Source organism: Conger conger, chromosome 1 (assembly GCF_963514075.1).
Source record: "Conger conger chromosome 1, fConCon1.1, whole genome shotgun sequence".
Lineage (NCBI taxonomy): Eukaryota > Metazoa > Chordata > Actinopteri > Anguilliformes > Congridae > Conger > Conger conger.
This window is the reverse complement of record NC_083760.1, coordinates 5,652,822-5,670,994: the sequence shown is the minus strand read 5'-3', so window position 1 is coordinate 5,670,994 and position 18,173 is coordinate 5,652,822. Positions and strand designations below refer to the sequence as shown.

The 18,173-nt window shown below is 48.8% G+C and overlaps 1 protein-coding gene across 2 annotated transcripts in view; it reads right to left on the bottom strand.

Annotated features, from left to right (window-relative positions):
• Positions 1–18,173, bottom strand: part of ago1 (argonaute RISC component 1) — a 36,094-nt gene that overhangs the window by 15,705 nt on the left and 2,216 nt on the right. Inside the window, exons 2-10 of one of the 2 annotated variants that reach the window (XM_061239643.1) lie at positions 12,566–12,752; positions 9,815–9,935; positions 9,029–9,210; positions 7,885–8,021; positions 6,880–7,014; positions 5,293–5,380; positions 3,663–3,810; positions 2,087–2,206; positions 1,320–1,442 (exon numbers count right to left, since the gene is read on the bottom strand). In XM_061239643.1, coding sequence (XP_061095627.1) covers positions 1,320–1,442; positions 2,087–2,206; positions 3,663–3,810; positions 5,293–5,380; positions 6,880–7,014; positions 7,885–8,021; positions 9,029–9,210; positions 9,815–9,935; positions 12,566–12,752 — 1,241 coding nt within the window. Of the gene's footprint in view, positions 1–1,319; positions 1,443–2,086; positions 2,207–3,662; positions 3,811–5,292; positions 5,391–6,879; positions 7,015–7,884; positions 8,022–9,028; positions 9,211–9,814; positions 9,936–12,565; positions 12,753–18,173 lie in introns of both variants that reach the window. The other variant, XM_061239635.1, reaches the window with a different exon arrangement.

Here is an 18,173-nt window from a genome sequence, read left to right as displayed (position 1 = left end):
CAGATCAATACTCTGAGCGGTAGGGCACGGACAGGCTCCCACCCACAGAAAATCACAACACGGAACACAAAACACCGCTCCCACCGAGAACCCTCTGCTCCGAAGCACAGCGTTTACTGCTGTGAAATCGCAACAAAAATAGTTTTAAATCATTCTCAAGACTAGTTATTTTGTCCTCTGGTCGGGATTGACTGATTTTAAAAAGTGTTTTAAAAAATATCTGAGCAGATTTTGCCCAGATCCACTGGTCTCTACACAGCTGACTGCAGATTTGCGGTACGAAGGCTTTCATGGGCGGACATTTTAAAGTCATGTTTACATCTATTGAACAGCAGTCAGTGACAGTAATGAACGGTTTCTGGCAGCATGATTGGTAGGTCCAGGCTGATTTTCCCAGTGTGTGATTTGTTCACAGTTAGGAAGACATTTTTTTGGAATACTTTACCCTCCCTGCCCCTGCTTGAAAGAGCATTTCTGAACAATATTGGACGCCGTTGTTAATTCCTGCAAAGGTAATTACGGATACAGATGCTTGTGAAATTAAAAAAGAAAAAGATTATCAGGTAAATCCAGTTACCATGGAGACAGAATTTATATCACAAGGCCTATCTGAAAACACGGAGAACACTGAGGTGAAGGTGGAATGGATCACCAGTGACATCACACTGAGCGCTATGATCTACACAGTGGTTGCGCCTAGAGGCCCTAGTAATACACCATTTACTATACCCAAAAGTCTAGGCAACAGGACTCACTGAGCATGTGCAAACCAACAACAAATCAGCAGCTAGGGTGGAATGGAACCCCCTAAAACTAAGTGACGGACCCCACTCAATTTTGACCAACCAAGTCCTAGGCAACCTCCGAACTTTCCTAACCTCTGACCTATCCTCAGACTCTCTTGAGTATGGAGTATGGACTTCCTGGAGGGGTATCAATACATGGACCGCTGTGGCAAATGTATGTCGCGAATAAGAGTCACTCTACGAAAAAAGAGAAACAACAGAACTTTGGTTGACAGATGATACTGGCTGTATAGGTACGTTGTTCTTAAAATGTCCCGGGACCAGCAGGTATTTATCATATACCGTTCCAGGAGCCATGTTCACTGTGTTCAAATAAAAACGTTAACAACTCGCGGTTCCAGTGTTAACGGGCTACTGGAAAACTGCAAGCTAAACACAGAGAACATGGCGGCGATCTGGAAAATTGGCCAAGAGAGTTGTGTACAGAAAAACAGAAACAGGGGCTTTTAAAAAAAACAACAACAAAAAAAAAACAGCCGCGTCATGCTAGCGTTAGCACGCTACATCGCTCACCCGGCCTCCGTACTGCAGGATGGGAGCGGGCAGAACCCGCCCTGTCACCTCCGCCATGTCATCCTTCACCTTGATCCCAAACTCCTGGATGTAGGGGTCCAGGTTAAAGTTAGCGTTCTTCATCTGGGGACGGGAGGAGAGAAGAGAGGAGGGAGAGGAGAGGAGAGGAGGAGAGAGGAGAGGAGAGGGGTTATTGGACGACTGGAGATTACCGTGTGAGCTAGATCTGGTGTTAGCAAGTGTACTAGATATGGCGTTACGATGTGCACTACCGTGTTACCATGGTACCAGGCTAAGGTAGATGACTGGGACTGGGAAGGTTGTTGGCTCAAGCCCGGATAAGATCTGGGCCCTTAACCCCACATTGCACATTGTTTAGTCCAAGTCGCTTTAGATAACAGTGTCAGCTAGATAGCAAATAATTAATAATAATTAAAAAATGAAAATGTAAAGATATGGTGTTACCACATGAACTATATATGCTGTTACCAAATGAATTATATATGATGTTTAAGGCTGTAGACAATTGATCCTCTAGGCGATCTTTGTTATGCATTTATTGTATGTCGGTTTTGGATAAAAGCCTCAGCTAAATGAATGCAATGTAAAATATTCTATGCACTTGTTCCTCTGTGCTTGTAAGTGACTTTGGATTAAAAGCGTCTGCTCAATGGCTAAAATGTAAATTCTCCACAGGGCGCATTGGAAGTGTGGCTGTTCTGAGACGCAACACCGCCTCCGGCCACCGGGTGGCGCTGCTCCCTCACCAGCCGGCTGATCTCCTCCTGTCTGTCGGGTGCAGAGCGCGCCGTGGCTTTGATCATGGTGGAGGTCTGATTATCCGTCAGCTTCTTTATGCAGCGCTGCCCTGCTACGATGTTACACACCTGGGAGAGGGAGAGAGAGAGAGAGAGAGAGAGAGAGAGAGGGAGGGAGGGAGGGAGAGAGAGAGAGGGAGAGGGAGGGAGGGAGAGGGAGAGGGAGAGGGAGAGGGAGAGGGAGAGGGGGGAGAGAGAGAGAGAGAGAGGGAGGGAGAGGGAGAGAGAGAGAGGGAGAGAGAGAGGGAGGGAGGGAGAGGGAGAGAGGGAGAGAGGGAGAGAGAGAGAGAGGGAGGGAGGGAGAGGAGAGAGAGAGAGAGAGAGAGGGGAGAGAGAGAGAGAGAGAGAGGGAGGGAGGGAGAGAGAGAGAGAGGGAGAGGGAGAGAGAGAGAGAGAAGAGAGAGAGAGAGAGAGAGAGGGAGAGAGAGAGGGAGAGAGAGAGAGAGAGAGAGAGGTGGGAGAGAGAAAGAGAGGGAGAGGGGGGAGAGAGAGAGGGAGAGAGAGAGGGAGGGAGGGAGAGAGAGGGAGGGAGGGAGGGAGAGAGAGAGAGAGGTGGGAGAGAGAGAGAGAGAGGGAGAGGGGGGAGAGAGAGAGGGAGAGAGGGAGGGAGAGAGGGAGAGAGAGAGAGAGAGAGAGAGGGGGGGGGAGAGAGAGAGAGAGAGAGAGAGAGAGGGAGAGAGAGAGGGGGAGGGGGAGAGGGAGAGAGAGAGAGAGAGAGACCTTGTGATATTTACCACATATATATGTGAGAGATATTTATCCATCCATCCTCTAACCCATTTACTCCAGGTCAGGTTACAGGGGGGGCTGAAGCCTATCCCAGCCTGGAAAGGTTTCCAATCCATCGCAGTGAAAGAAATATACAGTGCAGTCTGTATGCATTTAGTGGGGTATACAGTGGGTACAAATTCTGTTCCTTTGGCTCTGTAGTCCAGCACATTGGGTTTGAAATGAAACAATGAATGTGAGGTACTTGCATTCATATTTGGTCATGCACGTAAGAATCACATCAGTTTTCATACATCGCCCGCCTCCCAAATGTAATTGGACAGATTGTATTTAACCGCTTCCTTAGTGCAGGTATAAGAAAGTTTCAGTATCTAGTCTTGATGTTCGGCTTTTGATTTGAGTCTTTTGCTGTTGAGGTTTCATTTTCAAAAGGGTGTTTTTCAAAAAAAAAAGGGTGGTTTTCAAATTTGTAAAAATGTGTGTGGCGATACTGCACTGTTTTTGTGGATGTAACGGTAATTAAACTATATGTTGTTCTAAGACTGACATCAGTTAAATGTAATGTGCTTAAAAACGTTTTGTTTTTTTTGTTTTTTTTAAAGCACCATCAATGAAACATGTAGATGAACATGGATGTTTTTTCCACGACCAGCAAAAAAGTAAACCTCTGCGTTCTTTCTTCATATACAGGCCACTGGGGCCCACTGACCAATGAGAACCATACAATCAATCCACCTGTGACAAGCATGTGTCAGAAGGGGCGTGGCCCAGTGGGAACTCTCCCAGCATGCCTCACCTCCAGGGGCAGGTAGGTGTGCTTCTGCTCCTGCCCCACCTGCAGACAGGGCAGGTGGGGGTATTTGAGCTGCAGGTTGTACTTCTGTTTGAAGTACTGCGCCACTGTGCACTCCACTGTCTGTCCGCTCTCCAGCTGCAGGGGGAACCTGGGACCACAGTTCACAGGAAGTTACATCACAAATCAGAGTTCACAGGAAGTTACATCACAAATCAGAGTTCACAGGGAGTCACAACACAAATCAGAGTTCACAGGAAGTCACAACACAAATCAGAGTTCACAGGAAGTTACATCACATAACAGAGTTCACAGGAAGTTGATATTTATAATTTACCATGTTGAAAAACTTCAAACAAACATCTTCATCTAGGACAGTTTTCAGAAATTACGAGCGTTTGTGACATGACACACGCAGGTTCACACAGAGAAAGAAAACAAGGGCACTGCCCTTGACCCCTGCTTGCCCTTCAGTGATTAAAGCGTTACAGTTTGCCCCGAAAAGCCAAGACATAGCCCCAAATGTGTGGCAAACAGGCAGATATTAACCCTTTCATATCACATTTGTTTCACAAGATGAATGCACTAAACCAGTCATGACTTGCACTGAGTAGAATAATTATCCCCACTGATTACAGTAACCATTCCAGCAGTGGATTTACTCAAAAGAGGAATGTGGTTCCACTACTGTATCTTGATTCGCTTGTTAGCAAGGTAACACCACACATTCTCCGAAACAAAAGGCTGACAGGAATTCAAAGTTAAAGGAGCTTATCATTATCACCTGAGTTAGTACTCTGTCATTTGAAATGATACTACAGAAACAAGTATGCATGAAACAAAAACAAGTCGTATTGTATCCTTTAGATGTTGAATAACAAATTCCACAGGGCGGATTACTTACCCGATCTGTATTAACTGGGTTCTGCTTTGATCATTTTAACACATATGTGATTCTTGGTGTTGTCACATTACATTACAAGCTATTTAGCAGACGCTTTTATCCAAAGTGACTTACAGTTGATTAGACTCAGCACAGGGCAATCCCCCCTGGAGCAATGTGGGGTTAAGGGCCTTGCTCAAGCTGCTAACAGCTGTGTGGGATTGAACCACCAACCTTGAGGGTCGCAGTTATGTACCCAAGTCACTACTCTACAGGCTGCCCATTGTGTTGTGGATTGTGATGTGTTGTACATGCGGTGTTGTGGATTGTGATGTGTTGTACATGCTGTGTTGTGGATTGTGATGTGTTGTACATGCTGTGTTGTGGCTTGTGATGTGTTGTACATGCTGTGTTGTGGATGGTGATGTGTTGTACATGCTGTGTTGTGGATTGTGATGTGTTGTACATGCTGTGTTGTGGCTTGTGATGTGTTGCACATGCGGTGTTGTGGATGGTGATGTCTTGTACATACTGTGTTGGGGACGGTGCCAAGTGCGGTCCTGTGGAGGCTTGAGTTATAAATATAAATATAAAAATACATTTCATGTTATTTTTAACCTCCCTTGGCAGCTTGGGTACAAGCAATCCAGCCCCTGTGCTGCCAGTTGTACGCGGCTGAGCCCAGACATAAACAGGCTGTTCCCTAAGGGGGCTGGCAGTGGCACAGCTGGCGACCCGGGGGGGACTCACGTCTGGTGGCTGGCGGGGCGGCGAGTCACGTTGCACACGCGGTACTTCCTCTTCATCTGCCCACAGTGCGTCACCTCCACCTTCAGACCTAGGGACCCAGTGACAGGAAGTGGAGGGGAGGAGCACACACAGACACGCACACGCACGCACACGCACACACGCGCACACGCACACACGCACGCACGCACACACACCCCCAAGCACACGCACGCGCACACGCACGCACACACACACACGCGCACACACACACACGCACACACACGCACACATGCACCCCCACGCACACGCACACGCACAAGCACGCACGCACGCACACACACACACACACACCCCCACGCACACGCACGCGCACACACACACACACACACCCCCACGCACGCGCACACGCACGCACACACACGCACGCACGCACGCACGCACGCAGGCAGGCAGGCAGGCAGGCAGACACACACACACACACAGACAAACAGGTAAGACCACCAATCACAAAGTCGGCGTGAGAGTGAACCACACAGTGAGGGGTTGTGATAGGTTCCTAGCTCTACCATCACACACTTTATCAGTATCACTAATCCAGAAGTGAGTATTCCTCTGACACAACTGTACAAAACCCCTATAATGTCAGCTGCAGGGGGCAGAACACAATCTTGCTGAATGCCTCAAACAGGGTCCGCACAGAGAGGCCGGACTACGCGTCTGCAACTGGCCTCCTTCCCAACTCCGTGTTGTGTCTGACCATGGACTGTACGTCAGCACTCCACACACTCGAGACTTAAGAGATACACTCAGAGCAGACGGCCTGAGAGGCTCTAAGCCTGTCTCTCCCCTTGCACACTGTAATAAAACCTAAATCCTCTTGAGAGAAGTCGTCGGCGCATGTCTACACACGCTACATGATGTTCTCCCTATCGTTGGTAGGCTTCCATTAACTACATTTACATTTACATTTTAGTCATTTGGCAGACGCTTTTAATCCAAAGCGACTTACAAGTGCATAGGTTCTACCACAGGTCAAAGCATCACATCCAGAACTAGGAAAATACACCTGGACTGCTGTTCTAAACATATAGTCGTCATCATAAGTGCAAATTTACTTTTTATTTTTTATTTTTTGAGGGGGGGGGGGGGGGGGGGTTAGACAGGGGTAGGGGTATCAGAAGGGGGGGGCGGGGTAAGTCAGGAGGGAGGACTAAGGTAGAGTTTGAAGAGGTGTGTTTTGAGTCTGCGTCGAAATAGGGGGAGGGATTCTGCTGTCCTGACAGTGGTAGGCAAGTCATTCCACCACTGAGGAACCAGAACGGAAAACAGGCGTGAACGTGCAGCTCGACCGCCAACTACATTACCCATAAACCTTAGCGGTGATTACGTGCAGTCAGGGGAAGTGTGATTGTTTTGCGCAGCGAAATAAAGGGAATTTCTCTCCGCTCTCTCACCGGAAGTTTCTAGTTTCCTAACGCTCAACCTCCACACGCTTGTGGTGGTGGGGCGGGTGGCGAGGTTTGGATTTTAGGGGGGTTAGGGGTGAGGTATGGAGCAGGGGGTATGGCTGGGTGCCCCCCCCGCCCCCCCCAACGCTCAGTGGCCCACCTTTGATCTCCTTGGTGAAGCGCACGCGCTGGGAGTCGGTCAGCGTTTTGGGCTGCTCGTCGATGTTGCGGATGTCCAGGACTTCGCACATGAACTCGATCACCGGCTGTGCTTTGTAGAAGGCCGTGGCTGACACTGTGGGGGGGGGGGGGGGGGTTGTTAATGAATACATTACTTAATGCCAATTCACGTAACCTCACTGTAAAGTGTTACCCATTAATGTTTAATGTGTATTAAATGTGTTGATTGATTGATTGACTGAACCAAATCCCAAGGACTGCCAGTCAACACTACTAATAATACGTGTAACATAAACGGATTTATTAATAAACACCCGAGGCGCCAAGAGCCTACCTGTCCATTATTATGGTCAATAATTATTATTATTTTGCTGCTCGCCGTCAGTCCAGTTTAAAGTCCTGTTTTTATTACATACATTTTTTGTGCAAGCAGCTCCACCAGGGTGCGGTCATGCTAAAAACAGGAAGTGAGTGTGTACTCGTAAACGAGAGCGCAAGGTGAGAGCTGGAGTCTTTATTTCAGTGTTGATGGGTTTTATCTCCAAGCAAAGAGAAAAAAAAAAAAAAAGACCTGGACTACAGAATCACATGATCAGAGAAGCCAAACCCCCCCCCCCCCTCAGGCTAACAGCTGCTGAGTTCAGGTAATGGATCACTTACACTGAGGAGTCTTTACTGCACTTTATGACGTTGTTTTTTTATTCTTTTCTTTTTTTTTATTGCTCTTATTGCTCTTGCACACACACACTGTCCTCAGTTGCCCCAAGATGAAAGTCTCTTGTAATCCTTGTAGTACTGTAATTTCACCCAGTCCCGTCCCCCCCCCCCCCCCCCCCCTCAGCATCTCAGACTAGCCAGCTGGCTGGCGGCCTATCAGCTGCCAATATAATGTCACCTGATTGGTCTCCACAGGGCACTGATAAGACACAGGATGTGTGCCAACGGGATAACTGAACTGGCCACGCCCACCAGCGCAACGACTCACCGTCGATGTTCAGCATCATCTTCCACATGGCGGGGCGCACCGATTGGTGGAACCCAAACCACACCTCCCGCCCCCCGCCCAGGGGGTGGTAGTACCCCTCTGGAGGGGAGAAGAAGGAACGTCCCACGGGGGTGTACCTGCCAGAGTGGAGGGGTGGAGTGGGGGGGGGGGGGGGAGAAATCCAAGAATTAGGACATCCTATATTCATAACACATACAAACCACACGCCTTGGCTGACCTGAAGACTTAAATTCAGACTTAAGATAATGACTTTAGACTTAAGACTTCAGTCCTAAAGAGAATCACATTTGCTTCATTGCAGATGTGAACACAGTGGCTTGCTATGAATTTAAGGGCCTTTTAAGGGAATTTAAAGTTTGCACCTTAAATTCATGGACACAGATTAAGCTGTTAAATCCTGGATTAAAATGAGTTTTGCATGGAGAACCCTCCATTCAAATTTGCATTTAGGCTAGGACTATGCTTAAACTTTCCTCCATAAATAGCAAGCCACGATGGTCCCACCAGCGTGACGTAAATGTGTTTCTCTTCAGGACGGAACCGTTGGGCACGAGGCCGGGATTCAGATGGTTTCTCGCCGTGCCGCTTATGTTCTGTAATCCTGACAGCTCTGTAGCCTCTAGTCTCCCACGCTAGCCTCTAGTCTCCCACGCTAGCCTCTAGTCTCCCACGCCAGCCTCTAGTCTCCCACGTCAGCCTCTAGTCTCCCACGTCAGCCTCTAGTCTCCTACTCTAGCCTCTAGTCTCCCACTCTAGCCTCTAGTCTCCAACACTGGCCTCTAATCTCCCTTGCGAGCTGCTAATCTTCCATGCCAGCCTCTGTTCTCGCACGCTAGCCTCTAGTCTCCCACGCTAGCCTCTAGTCTCGCGCGCTAGCCTCTAGTCTCGCGCGCTAGCCTCTAGTCTCGCGCGCTAGCCTCTAGTCTCGCGCGCTAGCCTCTAGTCTCCCGCGCTAGCCTCTAGTCTCGCGCGCTAGCCTCTAGTCTCCCACACTAGGCCCTAGTCTCCCATGCTAGCCCCTGGTCTCTCACGCTAGCCTCTAGTCTCCCGCGCTAGCTCCAAGTCTGGCACGCGAGGCCCCGTTTACCCCTCCCTCCAGCCCCCGGTCCCCCTCCCTGCGTACCTCATGGAGGCCAGGTGTCTCATGGCCACGTCCAGTGCCTGGACAGAGTCCAGCGGGACCTGGAGTCTGCCGCTCACCAGCGTCTCCTGCAGGAGACGCCAGGACACCACGGCCAGCCAGCGGATCGACACCTTAAAGATACGGTCCTTCCCCTCCCCCGGGATGGTCACCTCGAAATCCACCTGGGGAGAACGGGGTTAACGGGGACGAGCAGTGGGGTGGGGGAGAGGGAGTGGGGAAAATTTAGCGCATTATATTAGTTATTTAGCTGACACTTTCATCCAAAGCAACTTACAGTTGATTAGACTAAGCAGGCGACAATTACCCCCCCCCTTGGTCAAGGGCCCAACAGCTGTGCGGATCTTATCGTGGCTACACTGGGGCTTGAACCAAGAACCAACAACCTTCCGGATGCCAGTCAGTCCCTGAGCCACTAGGCTACAAGTGCACATTTTATAGTAATACATCATTATTTACACAGCACTTAACCAAACAAAAGTTTCAAAGTGCTTCACGGAGAAAACATTTAGAACAAGTATTAACACAAAAGAATATGTAAGAGCAAACAAGAAATGAAAGCGATAGAAATGAAAACAAATTTTACAAGGTCGGGAGAGATACGGGAAGACAAAACAGGACAGAGGACGACAGGAAGAGGGTGATGGAGAAGAGCCACACACAGACAAAACAACAGAAGAAGAAAGAAATGTGAAGCGTTTGCAAACCTAATCGGGGAACCCGGGGAGTGAAACGGAAAGGAGGACTGCCGTCGACGCGCCCGCCTACCTTCTCGTTGCCGATGGGCAGGGCTAGCACCGTGTAGATGTTCTTCTTGCCGTCGTACACCGGCTTTCTGTCGCCAAAGAGCTGGGGCTTGAAGTGCTGGACCATGTACTCCACCACCTCCCTGCAGGGGGCGACAGAGAGACCGACGGCATGAGCTTCGGAGGGAGGAGGGTCAACTGAGGCGGCATCCGAAATCGCATACTCAGCATACTCAGCATACTCAGCATACTCAGCATACTCAGCATACTACGTTTCACTGAAAATCAGGATTGGTATGTAGTAGTATTTAGTAGTATGCTAGCATGCGGTTTCAACACAGGGCTGTGTTTTTCATGCTTATTTCCTGGTCTTAGGTCAGACAGGCAACTCGAGCTCTGTGTTCAATCGGTAAATGTTTTTGTTGAGCGATGCGTTTCCTGCAGCGTTTTGCAACAGGCTTTGAGGTGCGTTTGCTCGCGTTTGATGGGGGTGTGGGGGGTGTAGCCCGAATCGATAATGGTGCCTATACTTTAAAGCCTGGACACCTCCGTGCAACAGGATGTTCAACGCACCACCGTTTCTGTTCAACCCCAACGTTTTGTTGGGGCTGAACGTGACCCAGATTTTCAAATCCATCGAGGTTAACGCTCAACTGCGCAATCAACCGCTTCAGCCGATTAATTATGCGCAGTGACTACGAGTGAGTCTGAATGTCTGCTGCTATCCCAGGGCAAGTGTGAACACCGTCGTCTCAGAATGTAGAGAGCAGCTGCCAGCCAATCAAACGTAGGCAGCGAGCAGTACCCAGCCAAGCAAACGCAGGCGGGGAGCAGTACCCAGCCAATCAAACGCAGGCAGCAAGGTGGGAGGGTCGTGCCCTCTGGCGAGGTTCAGGAGAGTTCTCTCGTTCAGAATTCACCCAGGAGAGCACTGCGATAAGGGCTCCAATATTATTCAGCAACATGCAGCCACACACGACCCCCGGCCTGCTCCGCACACAATGCCAAGCTCGCCAGACACACCTGATCTGAACGAGATGCACCTGTCGAGAGTCAACCAAGATACAGCGAGAGTGTGTGTGTGTGTGTGTGTGTGTGTGTGTGGGTGAGCTGTGTGTGTGTGTGTGTGTGGTGTGGTGTGGTGTGGGTGAGCTGTGTGTGTGTGTGTGTGTGGTGTGGGAGTGTGTGTGTGTGGTGTGGGAGTGTGTGTGTGTGGTGTGGGAGTGTGTGTGTGTGGTGTGGGAGTGTGTGTGTGTGGTGTGGGAGTGTGTGTGTGTGTGTGTGTGTGAGTGTGCGCGGTGTGTGGGTGTGTGTGTTGTGTGTTGTGTGTGTGCTGTGTGTGTGTGTGTGTGTGTGCGCGTGCATGTGTGCGCGTGCATGTGTGCACGTGTGGTATGGATGTGTGTGTGTGCTGTGTGTATATGTGTGTGTGTGTGGTGTGGGAGTGTGTGTGTGTTGTGTGTTGTGTGTGTGCTGTGTGTGTGTGTGTGTGTGTGCACGTGCATGTGTGCACGTGTGGTGTGGATGCGTGTGTGTGTGCTGTGTGTGTATGTGTGTGTGTGGTGTGGGAGTGTGTGTGTGTGTGGTGTGGGAGTGTGTGTGTGTGTGGTGTGGGAGTGTGTGTGTGTGCACTTGGCGACAGCCATTCTGCAGGACCAGTTTTTCTAGAATCTTCATTTCGCCACTCTCTTAATTAAGCAAATTCATTCCGATGTGAAGACTTTCCTGTTTCTGGGCCAGGTGCCTCGAACTGACGACAACAAAAATACCTGCGTTTAAAATGAGACCCTCTCCACCAGGTTCACGCCAGTGCCTCGCTCTCTAACGAGACGGACCACCAGACTGTAATTCAGTTTAACCACCAATCAGACCTATGAAGGCTCAATAATCCCAGGTCTTCACTGTGTGATGAAGACAGCTGATTATCATCTTTACTTTACCCAAATGGGGGGAATTAAGGTAAAGTCAAAACCTTGGTCATGTGACCGTTGTTCATTCAAACTCTGAGTATTTATGAAAACGAGCTTTCAATAAAATGATCAGGGCACTCGCGTTGCAAACCTACAAAAAGTTTTTTTCACCACAATATTCTCCTTATTGATACACTTTGGCCAGAAAGTCCCTTTTGTTCCTGAAGTGTATGAACAAAAAGAATAACATACAAACCCATCCTATAATCAGCAAGTCATTTTTGTAAAAGAAATATAGTTTATGTCAGTTCAAATTTCATGAAAAATCCTAAAGAATGCAGGCAGGAGATGGGAGAAGTACACTGGACTTGTATCTGAGTGGTCGCCGGTTCTAATCCGAGATGGGGCACAGCAGTTCTACACCTAAGCAAGGTACTGCATCTAAATTTAATAACACCCACCCACCTGTGCCTGTGGAATGGATGTAACAGAGACAAAGGTAAGCGGTTTCACCCCCTCTGGACAGGTACAGCCACTGAAAGCCTAAATGTAAGTATGGGGCTGATTCCAAACGCTTATTTCCCACCTCCCTCTTCCTCTTCCTCTTCCTCTCCAGCCATATTCTCTATACCTCCCATCAGGGGAAGGTCGGGGGCAAAACGCACTCCCGCAGAAGAAGCGCTAATGTTTTCTCGCTCAAAAGCTTTTTGGAGAAGAGGGAGAACATTTTATTGGACTGGATTCTCCATGAAGACGGTGGACCTCGATCGGTTTCTGGGGCCAGGCGAGGGAGCTAGCGGCAGGAACGAGCCCGTCGTTTAAACTCGGGAGGGGGGGGGGGAGGGGGGGGCGCCCGGCCGTACCTGTTGACCCGGCGGGGGCACTTGTCGGGCTTGATGTCCACCTCGTAGTGGTAGACGTCCATCTTGGGGATCTCCACCTCGAAGTAGTTGGCCAGCAGCTTGATGGGCTTCCCCACGGTCCCCATTCCCGGCCGCCGGGGGGCCTGGAACACCTGCTGGAGAGGCGGGGGGAAGGGCCCCATGGGCACTGCAGGAGGGGGGGTCAAGGGTCAGGGGTCAGGGGTCAGCGGGGGAGGGGCATGGAGGGGTCAGGGGGGGAGGGACCACGGCCACAGGGCCAGGGGTGAGAGGGGGAAGAAAGGAAAGGGAGTGAGATTTATTGGAAAGGAGGGATAAAGGAGGAGGAGGAGGGGAGGGAGGGAGGGATGGAGGGAGGGAGGCGGGGAACAGGACGGATTAAGGGGAATTAATTAAAGTGGGGGGGAAGAGGAAAATGAAAGAGGATGGGTTAGATGAGAGAAGAAGAGGAGGAGGAGGAGGTGTTTTGGGATTGAGAGGAGGAAGGGCGGGAGAGAGAAAGAAAGCGTTAGAGAGAAGAACACTCCCGACCCGGGAGACAACAAAAGGGGTTTACAGGTTTACGAGACACAGATCGATATCGCACCTGCCCACGGCCGCGCGCACTTTTACAGCAATCACCGGCACTCCGCTAACATCAGCTCCGAAAGGCACACTCCAGTCCGCAGAAATTACAGCAAGAACTTACAACACAACCACCCGAGATTCAACACCGCATCACCTTAACCAATAAATACAAATGCACTCCAATACAATTCCATTTTCTACTATACCACTATGAAGGCAGCGAAGAAAAGGTCACGGACCATAGATATCAGACCGGGAGACTTACTGTAACAAGACATTTCAACAAAGCCACTCAAAAATATATCACTGGGCTCACAATGCTGTTACCTTCCAACGGTTTGCCTGCCAAATGCCCTTAATGTAACCGCACTGGAGCGGGAATGAACTGTATGACAGTCAAGTTGCTGAAGGTGTATTTCAGCATTATCCAGGGCAGTCTGTAAGTATTTTGACTGTCCAAATAGTTATGAACTGCACTGTAAATGTGAAATAAGAGGTGAGTGGTGATGAGATTACACTGAGTTTACACCGTGAGATTACATTGTGGGATTACACCGTGAGACTACACTGAGAGACTACACTGAGAGACAACACTGAGAGACAACACTACATTACACCGCGTGTTTACCTGGCAGTGGAAGGGCAATGGAAGAGTCCCATGTTGTGGTTCTGGGGGAAAGGTCACGGGGGCTGGGGCAGTGGGGCAGGCAGAAACCCAAAAACCTGGTGCACCTCCAGATGCTGCGGAGGGGGTGTCATCTCCCCCCGTCTCTCCCTCCCTCTCCCCAGAGAACACTCCATCCAGCCCAACAAAGAGCCCAGCTGCCCTCTTCCCCCACAGGCCAAACTGGGGGAGAGAGCCACCCTCACACACACATGCAGTCATACATACATACACACACACACACACACACACACACACAGTCATACATACACACACACAGTCATACACACTCATGCATACACACACAGTTATATACACACACACACACACACACACACACACACAATCATACACAGAAACGCACGCACACACCAGCTGCTGTCTTTCGTGTAAAGCTTACTTCATGTGAGATGACGAGATCGCTAAATTTTGCTAAGTACCGAACCGAGTAGAATGCTGCTCTTTTGTTTATGTACACAAAAGCAGGTACACATATAGAAACATACAAGCGCACACACAAACACACAACCACATGCAGACACATACGCAAACACACAAAAACATGCACACACACAAGCACACACACACACACGCACACAAGAAGAGAGCCCCCCAACATTCTCAGCCTCACCAAGGAGACACCACGGCAACGCGTATTGTCATGGAGATGTGGAAATCCGGGGTGTATGTTTTTGTGGGGGCTGGGCTGGGCTGGGCTGGGCTGGGCTGGGCCGGGACGTGGCGGGGGGGGGATGGGGGGGGAGAGAGAGGGTGTTAAAACCTCGGCCTTATTCAACAATATTTCCACACGAGGCCGTCCCTCAGCCATCCATCCCTTCCACCAACCAGCTCGCCTGAGAGAAGAGGCTGCAGCCAATCACAGAGCTGACTGAAGAGCCTCATACATGCAGAGACGTCCAGAAACACACACACACACACACACAAACACACATGCAGAGACAGACAGACAGACATACCCACGCAGAGACAGACAGACAGACACACAAACACACACACACACAAACACACAAACACACACGTAGAGACAGATAGACATACCCACGCAGAGACAGACAGACAGACAGACAGACAGACACACACACACACACACAAACACACACACAGAGGCACACACAGACACACACACAGACACACACACAGACACACACGTAGAGACACACGTAGAGACAGATAGGCATACCCACGCAGAGACAGACAGACAGACAGACAGACAGACACACACACACACACACACACACACACACAAACACACACAAACACACACAAACACACACGCAGAGGCACACACAGACACACACACACACACACACACACACAAACGCGCACAAACACACACACACACACACTCACACTCACACTCACACTCACACTCACACTCACACAGACTCACACTCACACACACACACACACACACACAGCTGACCATCTCACACACACACACACACACACACACACACACACACTGAAAGGCGCGGTCTCCATGACACGGCGTGGGCGAGCGGCTAAGAGGCGAGACTGGACCGGCACTCCTCCTCTCGGGATCACAGACAAATCAAACGCACACAAACAGCCCCATTCAGCCCCATTATCCCCACAGGCAGATGGTGAGACACAGAGGCTGCGGCCCGTCATTCAGAGTTTAACGCTGGGCCCCACGCGGTCCCCCATTACTCATACAAATCCCACACCAAACTCCGTCCTGATACGGCCGGATTTAGCACAACTTTCCGCATTTATATCAAACTCCGTCCTGATACAGCCGGATTTACCACTACTTTACACATTTATATCAAACTCCGTCCTGATACAGCCAGATTTACCACCACAACTTTCCACATTTATGACAAACTGCATCCCGATAGAGCCGTATTTAACACAACTTTCCACATTTATATCAAACTGCATCCCGATACAGCCGGATTTAACACAACTTTACACATTTATGTCAAACTGCATCCCGATACAGCCGTTTTTAACACAACTTTACACATTCACACCAAACTCCATCATGATACAGGCATATTTAATACAACTATTATAAACCTCATCATTGACATAAATACTTTCTTCTTTTTTTTTTTTTTACAATTTTGTAACATCAACCTTGCCATTGATAGAAGTGCTGCAACCACACCTTGACACACAGATACTAAAGCTCATTCTGATATTTTATGCCAAATCCAACCCCTACGAAGAGATATAAGAACCATTTGCCTACAGCTTGTAGTTACATTAGATTAAAGTTTTAGCTGACACTTTAATCCAAAGCAACTTCAAGGTTGATTAGACGAAGCAGGAGACAATCCCCCTTGAGCAATGTGGGGTTTGCTCAAGGGCTCAACAGCTGCATGGATCTTATCGTGGCTACACTGGGGCTTGAACCACCAATGTAGCTTAGCCACTAGGCTACAGGCTGCCCTGGTGATGAAGACAGAGCAAGTCAAATTCATGGCTACATGACAACTAGCGCAAAGACTGTTAGCCCATATCTCCCGGATTAACAATCCGAGATAACTACAATTTCAGTTCCAGGGGTTTCTTATAAGGCCAGATCGGCTCGCCAAACTGAATTCTATTCCGTCACTATGCTGTCCTTTCGGATATGTGGGCACAAGGTAAAATCAGTGACACAATTAATTCAACGAAGTACCAAGACATTTTGGCAGAAAATGTGGTCGTTTCTGCCAGAAAGCTGAGACAGGGTGGTATGTAGATTGCCCAGCAGGGAATCCACACATAAATAGTTAAGTGAAAACAATGTTCTGCAATGGCCATCTCAGTCTCCAGACTTACATCCCATGAAAAACCTGTGGTCTGAACTGAAGAGGGGGGAACCCCAAGGATATCAATGGTTCTGAAACCTTCTGCATAGAGGAATGGTTATAAATCCCTCCAGATGTGTTCTCTAATCATATCGCAAATTATAGGAAAAGACTCATGACTGCCATCTTCGTGACTGCCAGCATTCATACAAAGTATTAGACCAGGGGTTCCAAAAATTGTGAAACCTGTTTTTTGGGGAAATTCTTTTTTTTTTTTTTTTTTTTTTTTAGAAATGTGATTCAATTGAATCATTAAAGCCCACTACTCAAAACATGTTGGAAAATAAAGCATACGTCAATAACTTTTTTTTTTAACACTATTTTTTGTTAATATTTATCTGAAGCCCACGGTAGACCCTGGCCTTATCCACAAATTCACCATCTGGCTGCTTTGATTGTGTCTTTTTTTCCAAGAGATCAAAAAACATAACTAACTTTAAACACATATTTATCACATTTAATACACGTCTAATATATGGGTATTTGTGATCATCTCCTTCCCTAAAAAATGTTGTCCATACAAGATCACATCATGGAGTAACAGCAGTCTGCTGATATCTTAGTCTGACTGTCCTGGCTGTTGAGAAACCTGGCCATCGATTCTTTCCTCTCTCCTTAGCTTGCACCTGAAATTATTCTCGATAAGTGTACACCCTGCAGTGTACCAAGTTACTAAAAATACACTCTGCTAATATAACCATTCAATTAAATGACAAGGCGAGCTGGAAAAAAGCCAGTCAACAAGAAAATGGTTGGCATTCACTACTAGACATCCTTCACTAGCAATAGCTATAATCTCTGTATGCAGAACATCAGCTACATGAATCTGCTGTAAACTATGCTGATGCTATGCTGTGCATTGCCCTTTTCAATTTAACATGAAGCAAATCATACATAAATTACAGGACACACGCAGCGCTACAGGGGACGTGACACCACTTGGAGTAGTAGTGGAGTGGGAGTCTGAGGAGCCATGCTTCAGTTTAGCCCTCTCTCTCCCTCGGACATAGCCTGGCTTTGAACCTGCAATAATCAGATCAAATTCAGGTCTCACTGTAAAACAATAAGAGCTCTGACCAAGTGCAGGGCCCCAAGTGTGGCCCCAAGTACCATGTACAAGTCCCGTATTTTAGATTTGAGACTGAGGCACCTGTTGCCCTACCATTGAGCAAGACACCTAGTCCCATATGTTAGTCAAGTAACAACTTCACTGCGAAGAGAATGTTGGAGTCTGCTCACCATGGTAACAATCATAACACCTGGGCCAAGGTACCAGACCCAGGCCTCTGCGATCCAGAATCCAGGTTTTATCCGGCGCACGTCCACGACGTAGAGAAGTGAGAAATCGACGGTGCGTGCTGCTGAAACACGGATCCGATCCGACTACGCCAGAGGTGGGCAATGGGGGCCGTATCCGCTCCTGGTTTCCATGCCAACATCGGGCCTCAGTCACTTAATTAGCCCTAACATTTACGCCATCTGACGTTTTTGGCCACACTTCTTGATAAGCGCATTA